Source organism: Frankliniella occidentalis, unplaced genomic scaffold (genome assembly GCF_000697945.3).
Source record: "Frankliniella occidentalis isolate FOCC.00 unplaced genomic scaffold, Focc_3.1 Scaffold31, whole genome shotgun sequence".
Classification (NCBI taxonomy): Eukaryota; Metazoa; Arthropoda; class Insecta; order Thysanoptera; family Thripidae; genus Frankliniella; species Frankliniella occidentalis.
Window position 1 is genome coordinate 1,804,446 of NW_026267161.1, and position 12,319 is coordinate 1,816,764.

At 47.0% G+C, this 12,319-nt stretch overlaps 1 protein-coding gene across 1 annotated transcript in view; it reads left to right on the forward strand.

Moving 5' to 3' along the window:
- Positions 1-426: 426 nt before the first annotated feature.
- The window catches only part of LOC113202892 (la-related protein 4), a gene marked incomplete in the record, with an annotated part of 17,685 nt that continues 5,792 nt past the window's right edge, over positions 427-12,319 (forward strand). The window contains 17 exon segments of the mRNA XM_052265847.1: positions 427-711; positions 2,336-2,636; positions 5,502-5,610; positions 5,694-5,954; positions 6,911-7,047; positions 7,124-7,236; positions 7,310-7,450; positions 7,523-7,837; positions 7,917-8,092; positions 8,170-8,317; positions 8,400-8,602; positions 8,737-8,979; positions 9,087-9,413; positions 9,498-9,639; positions 9,767-9,913; positions 10,027-10,228; positions 10,302-12,319. Coding sequence (XP_052121807.1) covers positions 442-711; positions 2,336-2,636; positions 5,502-5,610; positions 5,694-5,954; positions 6,911-7,047; positions 7,124-7,236; positions 7,310-7,450; positions 7,523-7,837; positions 7,917-8,092; positions 8,170-8,317; positions 8,400-8,602; positions 8,737-8,979; positions 9,087-9,413; positions 9,498-9,639; positions 9,767-9,913; positions 10,027-10,228; positions 10,302-10,489 — 3,423 coding nt within the window.

Genomic DNA, 12,319 nt, shown 5'->3' on the forward strand with positions numbered 1-12,319 from the left:
GCCGGAGGGGTTGGGGGGCGGCCGTTTGCTCCGTTACCACCACCGCCGTGCCCGCCTCCGCCGGCAGGGCTGCCAGTCGGCTTGAGCGGGCCGCGGCGCGCGGTCCTGTCCACCCGTCCGGAGTGTACGAGGGGCGCAATAGCGGCGACAGCACGGGGGTAGTCGGGCCAGGCGGGCCAGGGCCGCTAGGCCAGGCAGGGGCCCCAGCCCATCCCCGCTAGCGCTGTGCTAGCGCCGTGCCGCGCCACGCTGCGCCACGCCGCGCCCAACCTGCCCAGCGCCGCGGCCGGCGTGGAGGCCCCGCCAGCCGAGAGGGCGAAGGGCCGAAGGGTGACAGCCAGGCCCGAGGCCAGGCCCTCAGGGGGGCACAGGCCCCTCGGGGCCGCCGCTCTGGGGCGGGCGGCGCGGGCGGAGCGGGCGGGGGCAACAGGTTGGCATGTGATGCCGCTGCAGACGGCGGCCGCCCGGGCCTCGACCAGCACGACAGCCTCGTCGTCGGCGCCCACGGCTGCCCCCGCGGCCCAGCCGGCCGCGCAGGTGCCGCCGCCCCCGGCCCCGGCCCCGCCCCCGCCCCCGGCGTACCCCACGTGCATCGCCTGCATCGTGCAGCAGGCCTACTGCCTGGACCCCAATGGCACCTACATCTGCTCGCCGTGCCCAGCGGACAACTCGGCGGCCACGGGGAACCAGCGCTGCTACATCGTGCAGAGGGTGAGCTCCCCTAGCGGCCCGAGCGGCCCGACCGGCCCAGCTGAGGCTAGGCCTCTCCATATGGCGCCTCCATCCCCGCGGGGCCCCCCGCGGTCCCACGGAGCGACGCGAGGAGGGGGCCCCGGGGGGCCCCGCGGGGGCGGCGGCCAGGGCCCGGACAGCCTGACCGGAAGAGAAGGGCGCTCCTGGTTACCGTCGTGTGGAGCGTGTGCTGGGTGCGTGGCGAGAGAGGAGTCCGCCCCCTCTCCCCTCCACCGCTCCCCGTCGCCGCGCCCGCACCCCCGCACCCCCGCCCCGCGGTGCCCTGGTCCGCCCCCGCCGCGGCTCCTCCGCCATATGCTGCGGGTTGGCGGCCCGCGGGCGCCTCCGGGAAGGTCGCCGTCGCCGCCCGGGGCCGCCGAACACCTCCGCGCCCTCCCGGACGCGCGGCCCGCCGCGGGGCGCACCTGTCGAGTCCTCCGGTGCAGCGGTGCGTCCGGGATGGGCCGCATTGAACGCACCATATGGCCGGCGGCCCGCCTGCGCCATTCTGCACGGGGGGAGGCGCGGGGCGCGGAGGGGTACCGTGGGGTCAGGCGGGGGCGGAACGGGACCCGCGCAGCCCCGCGCAGCTCTGTCCGGACCAGGGAGGCTGACTGCGTCCGCGTCTGGATCGATAGCCTGGCTCTCTGAAAGCCCAAGCAAGCCGGCTGCTAGGCGGGACGGGACGGGGGCTCCCGCGGCGTTTGACGTGGCGGCGTTTTTCTTGTTTGGCGTTTTGAGCACGCCTCGCTCGGTGTTGGGTTGGGGCTCGAGATGGCGGGGGCGTGGCGGGGGCGGCAGCAGAAGGAAAGGGAGCGCGCATCTTCCGCCAAAAGATACTGGGTTTATTGCCCCGATTTGATCCCAAGTGTCTCACAAAATGAGAATCAACGCGACTATTTTCAACATTCGTGTCTAACAGTTTCGCTCTGTCACAATTCCTAAATCTTATGCCCTTGGAATGGTCCTGAGAACAAGATAGGGAGCGCAGTCGGACTCGTCAGGAGAAAGGTCACAGGTGACGAAATGCACTTCGCCCCTCGCAAGGGCCCCACGTTGCGCGGGGGGGGGGGGGGCTACGTCTTGTAGGCTTTTATCCTTCAGAACACCGCGGGTCCGAAGCGGAAACGGAATCGTTTGAAGGAGTAGCAACAGTGGCCTCCTACCTGTTGAGTTTTAGTATCGCGGACCGTGGGCCTTGCTTTGGGCGCAGCGGGGAGCTGGGCGTCGAGTCCGCCCGCGAACAAGGGGGTAGGCAACCCATACGACACGTAAGCACACCCGCACGCGCGTCGGTCGGGAGTGCAGGGGGTCGAGGGCTTCCACCGACACGAGACGGGGCAGCCGCGAAGAGATGACTGTACACGCTCTTGTGCGGAATGGTACGGACGTCAACCGTTTGAATCACTTATCGACATGCGGACTTGCACCTACCCCACTTACTGTACCGTGTGTCCGGGTTACGACACTCATTCTTGCGGGGCTGCCTACCCCAGACCCCCAGTGGGCGATCGCCTCTATCCGCCTCGTGTGAAGGGTCTCTCATCGCCCTCTCCTTCTTGCTTCCTCTGTGAAGTCAGCCCCTGCTTGGCCTTACCAACAGGTGTCGGCGGCGCCCCCGGCCGCGAGCTGCAAGGACGACCCCGAGGAAGCGGCCGGCCTCGGCAAGCAGGCGGACGGCGGCGTCCTCCGGGCGCCGGGCGCCGGGGCGGGGCTGATCGGCGCGGTCGCGGTGCCGCCGACGGGACCCGTGGCCATCGCGTGCCCCTCGGGCTCGGCCAGCTGCGGGCTCAACCCGTACGCCGACGTGTTCCAGAGCCAGGTGCTGTACCACACCGTGCAGCACGTCGACACGACCGCCCCGTCGACGACCATCGCCAGCGCCGCTGCAACAACGCAAAGAGGTGAGTGGGAAACCACGAGGAGGAAAGAGAGGGGAGGGGAAAAGAGACAGGGTCGGGAAAATCCAGGGGCGTGGAGGGAGGGGGGGGGGTGGAGAACACGAACAACCCTTAGGATATACTCACACCAAACCGACGGCAACCGACGAACGTAGCCGCGAACTCTTTAGCCGACGCGGGTGATTTCGGGGTAGAGGGCGAGTCGACCCTCCCCCCCCCCCCCATTCACCACCCCACCTACCTACACCTACCCCGACCTACGTCATTGTAAACCCGATCACTATACGGCTCGATAGTTTGACCAGCCAGCTTAAGAAGATTGACGCACTCGCGTCATGAGTGATTCACACTCAAACATGGAAAAAACAACGACATATATTTCAAACGGAAGAATTTCCCCGATGATCTTACGCAGGTTTGGTTGTTTTCTGAACATGCCTTAAAACTTTGGGTGTATAGACTCACATCATTAGTTCAGGTAATCAACTCTGTCATTCAGTGAGAGAAGTGTACGGCTATGGTTTGGAAAATGACAAGTCTGAAGTAAGTTGAATCATGGTGTGTTATCAGTGCAATGCACATTTAACACAAAAATAGAGACAACCAAATGAATGCCAGTTGACGACGGCCGGCATGGTTTCGGTCCCATTTAAGGTCAGGGCTCTGCTTCTCTACCTTTCGTTGGGGAACTTTGAAAGAAGAGCTCAGAGCAGACTTTTAGAATAATATTTTACCGTTTTGGTAAACTTTTTAATTTTCTTCGAGTTTAAAAATAAAATAGGTTGAAAATTTAAACTTGTAGAGGTCGAAAACGGACAATTTCACACCGAAAAATAGCAGCGTTTCATTCCCATCATGCAATGTGCTCCTGGCATGTGCCTTCTGTGTCGGCCATTTTGGACGTCGAGTGAGAATTTGTGTTGAGTTGGAAACTCTCCACTCTAGTAAGTAACGATTGATAGAGATACCTGACATGCTTTCGAATTAGAAAAATAAAATATGGCTTTCTCCACGGATTCGAACAATTGTGGGCATGATTCATGAAATGAATGAGTATGTTGTAGACCCGTCAGTCTTTTCTGTGGCTGCGCGGAGAGCACGATTAAGGAAGCCTAGGCCTAATAAGGCACATGGTTTCCGTGAATTTTTACATTCCGAAAACTTCTAAAGGTCGTTCAGTTCACTGAAGTGTTTCACTTATCTGGCCTGGTGTAAACTATTGGTGACGCCCTGACTTAACTCTGTTGTTTTCAAGTTGTTTGAGACTTTATTACTTATTCTGCTATCAAATCGTTCACGATGTTGGACTGAAACGTGCTGAGCCTAGGCTGGGTATTTTATTATTAGGCCAGGCCTTTACGTTAGGATTATTGCTGCACAGTGACTGAGATTCATTCTCTCCAGTAATATTGTTAACATTACCTCATCGTTGTCCAGAGTACAGGGATTCCTTCAAGTTTGATCACATGACTGTTTAATTCCACTGTACAAGTTTTGGTTAGTCGTCCGTTCCCATATTTTAACATCCAAATTTCTTCCCATGGACGTACACACATGCACAGGTATGATTATCAGACTGTTCGTATCCTCTTATTTGTATTTTCAGTGGTTGTAAGGGTGAATGAGCTAAGAAAAGTATGTTTGGTTATGTTGAGCCTGAACACAGTTTAGGGTTTGGGTAGGGTTGCTGAACGCTTTGGGTTCTTCGCAAAAGCAGCATTTCACGATGTATTGCATTAGGTCAGTTCAGTTTTAACAATTTTCACCTTTTAACACTTTTACATAGTTTTTTTTTATAATTACAAAGTGAACAACAAGGCCTTGGTGAAGCCTTACAAAGTTTTTATATGGGTTTAATAGCTATGCAGTTTTTCTGTTTTGACCTTCAGGCATGATTATTTTCTCTCTTTCTGTTCATGCCAAGTGTGAGATATGTTCAAATCACTTGAAAATGCATTGTGGTGATAGTGACCTGGTTAGGCATTGAGGTTATGGTGCTCTACCTGATATGCTTACTTCCCTGAGTTTATTTTCGCGTTAATGCCATAAATCAATGCTTTTGCATGCGTATGGAAGATAAATTTCTAGATTATAGTCTTGTTCCAGAAGTCTACTAAATTTACCTCGCATCTGGACGTGTCAGCATGACATTCATTTTCAGTTAATTATAATGCCTCTCTCTTGTCTTACATTTTATGATAAATAGCTTTTGCGTTATCCTCCATCGCTGTTCACTGTCTGCCACACTACTTGCAAACGTCAACACAAATTTGTATGAAATCTATTTCCACATTTCATTGAGTTAGCCTATGCATTCCATGTCATCAAATTCTACACTTAATTTGTTTCTTATCCCTAGACAGCTTGTTCTTGATGTCTTATCTTTTTCCTATTATGCAAGAGGCTTTATTCCCTTCTGACTTTCTTCTGTCCTCATAGACCTCTGCCACAGGTTTCTGATGCAATTGCTTTGCATGTTAGCCAAGATTAGAACTACTGGTAGTACTACTGCTAGTTTGCTGTCTTCTCAAGCATTCTAGAAGAATTTTTTCTCTTTCGGCTACCCACATCCCAAAATCATGGTTTAAGGTAACAGTTGTCTGTCTCTGTGACATCTTTCAGAATTTCATAAAGGGAACCAGCAGTCCTCGCAATTCCATTTTTCTTTTCTACCTTTTACCACATGAGTGCTATGAGCACTTTCTACTGTAGATCCAATTTTAAATTAAATAGTGATTCTTATGGTGGAGCCTTTTCTTGGTTAAGTGCTCAGGCTTAATCTCAATCTGATTCAGGACATTTCTTCCAAAACCTCTCATTGTCTTGCCATGTCATCCAGATAATAATTGCTTTGTTTTTGACTTCCAGGGTGTGTGTACATGAATGGGGACATTGCAAAGCTCCCTTCAGGGGCGGTATACCCTACCACCCCTGAAAACATTCCGTTGGCCACATCAATTAACAACACAGACTACAGGTATGTGCAATCCATCATCTAAATTCTGCTATGGATGTTTTTAGTATCATGTATGTATACATCATGTATCTTATTTCCCACAGCACCTTAAATGGCATAAGTGGAGAAGTCGACACAGATGTTACTGACTCAACAGAGCCAGTGGACTTGCTGGAGTGCACAGAAAGCATGGGGGAAGGAACATCAACACCAACTCACAGTGTGGCCAACAGCACAACAAGTATATCAGCAAGTGGAGCTTCAAGTAATGCTACCAGTGCAGCAGTGTCACCACACGATGGCTCCATTCCCCTAGAGCAACTAAAGCAATTGCTTTCATCACAACTAGAATATTACTTCTCCAGGTAAGTTGATTTACATTATTGATTTGCCAATACATGCACACATTAGAGCCTTTTTCTTGCAATCTTGAGTTTGAGGTGTCGAAGTGTTGCCATATGAATTCTGTGCTGCTGCCATTAATTTCAGCCTACTGTGGTGGAAAGTTAAGCAGCACTGAAACATATATCTTGGTTCTCATTTATTCTTACAGATATGTTCAAGTTTAATTTTACACGTACTTTTAAGCACACATTAGAGCCTTTTTCTTTTGCTTCCAAGTTAGAGGTGTCGAAGTGCTGCTACAAAAATATGTGCCTGTTCCGTATGCAATTTCACATGCTATTGATGTGCATGATGATACTACAGGCACCACACTTTCATTTTTTGAAATAATTTAACAAATATTAAATATTTTTGAATCTGTTCCCAGTGGCACACATTAGAGCCTTTTTCTTTCGCTCCCAAGTAAGAGGTGTCGAAGTGTTGCTACATTACTATGTGCCTGTTCTATATCCAATTTATTATGCTCTTGATGGTCATGATGTCTTAACAGGCACTACAGTCTCACTAGCAGAAACAGTTTAGATACCACATCTAGAGACAATTTAAATATCTTTTTCTCAACTTTTCCCAGTTGCACACATTAGAGCCTTTTTCTCTCGCTCCCAAGTAAGAGGTGTCGAAGTGTTGCTACATTACTATGTGCCTGTTCTATATCCAATTAATTATGCTCTTGATGGTCATGATATCTTTACAGGCACTACAGTTGCACTTGTAGATATGACTAGAAGCACTTATTAGAGCCCTTTTTATTTTGTTCCCACGCAAGAATAATTGCAAAACAATAAACCAGTGTTTTTTATTTCCAATTCTCTTCATTTAAATGGGTACCTAACTCAGAGGAGCTTGAACAATCTGTAACTCTTCAAGAATCTAGTGTGCCGGTTCACCATGTGTAATGCATTAACTTTGTCTTCAGGGAAAACTTGGCTAATGATACGTACCTGCTCTCTCAAATGGACAATGACCAATATGTGCCCATATGGACTGTTGCCAACTTCAACCAAGTTAAGAAACTCACTAATGATATCAAACTTATAACTGAAGTATTACGAGGTAAGTTGCCAACTTCTGCAAGCTTTGGTCCTTACACGCCTCCACATTTTTAATGTCTTTCCTCTCCCTCTTTTAGAATCACCAAATGTACAAGTAGACGAAGAAGGCCAGAAAGTACGACCTAATCATAAGCGGTGCATAGTCATTTTGAGGGAAATTCCTGATAGTACTCCACTTGAAGATGTTAAGGTAGTATTCAACATCTATATCTCCCTATGTTTACCTCATGTATCAGTTTCTAAACTAATTTTTGCTATTTCAGAACTTATTTTCTGGGGAAGGTTGTCCTAGATTAATCTCTTGTGAATTTGCACATAATTCATCATGGTATGTTACATTTGAATCAGATGAAGATGCTCAAAGGGCCTATAGATTTTTACGTGAGGAAGTCAGGGAATTTCAGGTAATTATTATCTGACTATTCTGGACTTATTTTAGATTCCATGTAAAATTTCAAATATCAAAATTTTTTCAGGGTAAGCCAATTATGGCTCGCATTAAAGCAAAACACATGAATAGGTTGCCTACTCCACCGGTTGGAGTGGTTCCTGTTGCTGGTGTTCCGGTTGGTGTTGGGGTAGGTGTAACAGGACAAGCAATAGGTCCTGGTGGACCTATGAAAAATGGATATAGGACACCTCCATCAGGACCTGCTGCAGGCAATGCAAGTACCTCAACAACAGCTCCTGTATATGACCCAAATGCACCATATCAAGGAAATCAACAGCGATATCTGTACAATGGAAGTCCTTTGCCTGGGGTCAATTATGGCAGTCAAGTTCAAATATTTGTGAGTATTTTGACACTTGCCTTGTTTCTAATTTTGGGCCCACTATCCTCATGTACTTAAGTTGCCTTTTTTCTTTTAGACATTTCAACAACAGCCTTTTTATCCTCCAAGTATGTTGCATCAGCCGTGGACTCATGCAGCTCATTCTAACCCGCCTTACTTTGAAATGAGCAATGTATTTTCAATGAACGGTATGTCCCCACAAGGTTCATACTCAAAACCTCCCTCAAGGTTTCCAGTGCCGAGAAACACAAGGTAAGTGGGGGATTTTCCCACAGACTTTGATGTTATATCATATATCATGTCCTGTCTAACTCTTAAACTTTTTGTAGGAATAGACGCAGTGAACCTCGCTCTGGGGACAGAAGTCATTTACCCGACAATGGTCGCCATCATAGTAATATGAGCCATCATCACATGGGACCTGCTCCTGTAGTTAGCGCTGTAGCCATCAATAAAAGTTCTAATGTTACATTGAAGGTAGGTAGGATGAAGGAAATCTACTTACAACTGATTTAGCTTAAGACACTAAATAATCTAATGCTATCGTAATGACTTGCAGAATCAACACACCTCAGTGCCAGGTCCAGGGGACTTGAGAATTTCTCAGAGTAATTCCCCTTCTGCCTCTGCACCTGCTCTCACAACAGCATCTACCACAACAACCACCACAACTCAAGATAGCAATGATGCTGCTGTAGATGACAGTTGCAATCGGGGTCCAGCCAATAGTAGAGACTCATCAAAGGAACCTCTACCCCCACGGTAATATCTTAAAACAGCAAATTTTTCTGTAATTGTGAAGCCTTTAGTTCATATTTTAGCTGTCTTAAATGCCTGTTAATTGTTTGTGCTTACACAACCTTGACATAGTAATATAGCAACATGATTTGTGTTAGACACAGGCGGAGAAGGAAGGAAGATGAAACACTTCCATCACGTGGTAAGCCTAGCAGTCCACTACCCTCCCAATCAAGCAATACCCGTCCTGGACCCCAATTCGATTTGGAGCCAAATGCCTTTCCACCTCTACCCGGACTTTCGGACGTCCCTGCCACTGGAACAAACGCTGCCAAGACTGTTGCTGCCCCAGATAGCTCTGTAACTTCATTAGAACCATCCCAGTCACACTGGGAAAATAGGCAAGTACATTATTGATTGAAAAGTAGATACAGTCACAGTGTGTGTTTGTTTGTGTCTGTGTTTGAGTGGTTTGTGTCAGAGCTTTCATTTTGGCTTGGTATTTCAGGTTAGCTGATGTTGTTAAGGGAACAGCAAAACCCAAGGGGCAAAGTAGCCATAGCAGTGCGAGCAGCAGCAGCAGTGCGGGCAAAGATAAAGAGACAGGCAGCTCTAGCTCACCACGCACACTGACTCCCCCTCCTCAGACTAGTCAGGCCACAACATCACCAGCGCCTACACAATCTCAATCACAATCGCACCAAAATTCTCAAGCTCACGCCCCAGCTTCGCACACATCTTCGCAGCCATGTGTTCATTCAGGCATATCAACTTCTTCAGGCAATGATTCTGCACTTGCCACTGTTGCCATGACGCCGCCATCTTCGCCTGAAAAGTATGTGTTAGAATATACATGCTTGAGGGAGCCTACATGAATCATATTAATGCATCAGATTTATTTATACTTATCTTGTTTCAGGGTTGTTCCTGTCATTAAAAAGAACTGCAGCACTGCAGACAAATCTACTAAGACTGAGGATACTCTGCTTCAAAACACTGAGGAGAGGGTTAAAGAGACTTCTCTAGAGATTTCTAGTTCAAGTAACAAGCAGGCCGGTCAGGTAAGTTATCCACATCGAAGTGTCCATTATTTACACTTGAGCAAGTTTGTTATTTCCAGTTGCATTCATGGAGTGAAAAGTTTTTGCATGTCCATCCCTTTACAATATCATTTGTTTTTATGTTCAGAGCTTGTCTGCTGCTGCTGTTGTTGCTAAATCTGTTCCCACTACCACAAATGCATCTACTATGACTAGCACTGTGTTGACTGAATCAATTCCCTCATGTAACACAACTCCTTCTCAAACTGCACCCAGTCCTCCTCCAACCTCTGGGGTAAGTCAGATGGTTGCTCACTACCTCTCTTTGTTTAAGATTTTAAATTATTCTGTGGTTCAACTTGACACTAGCGCCTAAAGTATTTCCTTCAAACAAAATTTTCCTTACAGGAGCCAGTACGTTTAAGTTATGCTCAGGTGGCTCAGCATGCCAAGGAAAAATCAGAAAGAGCATCTAAAGAAAAAGAAGAGACTTCATCTGCTGCTTCCAACTCCTCCACAGCTACCTCCAATGTCAGTACTAGCACCTCTTTCAGCGCTAATACAGTAGTTTCTAGGGTCCCTGCACAACACTCGCATACTGAGAGAGGAGGTAAGAACTGATTGTGAACACATAGAATGGAAAATTGCAGACTTGTTATTTTAACTTTTAATTTCTATTCTAGATTCTTCAAATTCGGCTCGTTATACAGGTCGAGGTAATTCTAGTGCAAGTAGTAGTAGTAGTAATAATAATAATAGCAATGCAAGCTCCAGACCTGAACGAAGCGGGTTCAGAAGAAATAACAATGCATCAACAGAGCGGTCTGACCGTTCTGATAGAGTACATCGTTTTCGTGAGTTCCTGAAGTAGCATCAGAGACTGGGCTGCATCAGTGGTCTGCCATTTCAACTTTATTGTTGCTTTGTTTGAGTTGTGAAAAGAGGCAGTAATGTAGTAGGTAGGTTGTTATGAATTGCACTGTAGTGAGATCAGAGACAAAGACTCAAGGCCCAAAGTTGGTACTAAGTGCCCCAGACTTCGTGTGTTATACAGTGGTCCATTTGGACGAAACTTTTATATAGTGTATAAACATTATCATGGATTAATGAAAGTTTCTCCCTCCATCTTAATTATTATTCAGTTGTTATAATGTGCCTTAACTTTTTGGGATTTGGTGCACCCTGTTGTTAAGGATATCACACACCTGATTAAAAACAAAATTATTTGAATATTTTTGTTTTTAGTAGATACTGTGTTATCTTTGTAATAATAGCCATAGCTTTGATAAGCTCCCTGCGACGTTGAACTTTTTTTTGTTTTTGTTTGTTTGTGTGGCCAAGCAGAGATGCAACTATAGAAAGAATGTGGGAGCAAAGTGACACATCTGATGGTTGTTGGCATTGTATGCATGTGTGTGCAGTAACTGTGATACCCCTTAACCGCAATTTTAAGAATTATAAACAATTACTGTTTGGTGTAATATATCAGGGATAGTGAAGTATATTGTGACCCAATTTACTGCTGCGGCATTCTTGATTATTGGAATTGTGCTATGTATGGGGCTTGTCTGTTGTTTGACTTCTTTTCCCCGATAAAATTGAAACAATTGTTCGTGTTTTAAGACAAGATTAATCATTCATCGGCCCAATAGTTGTAAGGTGATTTATGTAAAGATGTGGTAATGGTATTTTAGAAATGGAGTAATTTTTTCTTACCACTACTTTTCTTACTAAACGACGTTAACATTAATGTAGGGATGATCTTTGTGTGTGTGTATGTGTATGTGTGTGTGTTGGAGGGGATCTAACACAGCTCAGAGGTGAAGAGGAGAGCTGCTGTGGTCACAGGGTTGTGGATGGGGTGGGGGCAGTGGCATGAACTTAAACGGGTGCGTGGCTGACTTGATGGGTAGGGACAGACGTGTTTGAGAGATGTAGCGCAGCACCCCTTTTTATCCCCTGCTCGGTTAGCTGGAACCTCTAGGAACCCGCGGGCCGTGTAATCAACCCACACACAATGTTGATTGCTTTCTTTTGGGAAGATCTCTAATAATGCTCTTGCTGATTGTTAACAGGTGTGTGTAATAATTGTGTAAAAATGATAGTGCATTTGTCCCCCCCTCCCCCTCCCCCTCCCTCTCTCCCCTTGTACAGAATTTGACTAACAAATTTATTTTTGACAAATGTATAGTTTGCAATCAGTGTAGTTGTTAAAGTAAGTGATTATTATAAAGTGGTTACAATGTAAACTTATTATCCTATTACATTTGTTGGGATTTTTTTTAAAGGACAATACTATTGTACTTTTGTTTCATTTTTATATGAAATAAAACTTGCTAAATTGAATTTTGGATTGGCAGGTTGGTGTTGGGAAGATTTTTATTTAATTAATTATGTTGACTGGAATGTACAGAACATGATCCAGGCAGCCGTTCAAGTGTTGTAGCCATAGTTACTGTAATGAACTAAACTTGAACGACTGTGAGGCATGTGTGAGCCTGGGCGTGGCCTGTGCTCCTCCTTAATGCATGGAGTGTAGCTTCCTCGACTCTTGGCTGTAGCTTTTTTTTTCTTTAGTGTATCCTACCAGCCAAGGAAGGATCACAGTGCTTCCACTAGCTTTAGGTCTCGTCTCTTCTGTTGCAGACTTCCTCACTAATGCCAATCCAGCATATCTTTGAAGTAAATCTTTAAATGTGTG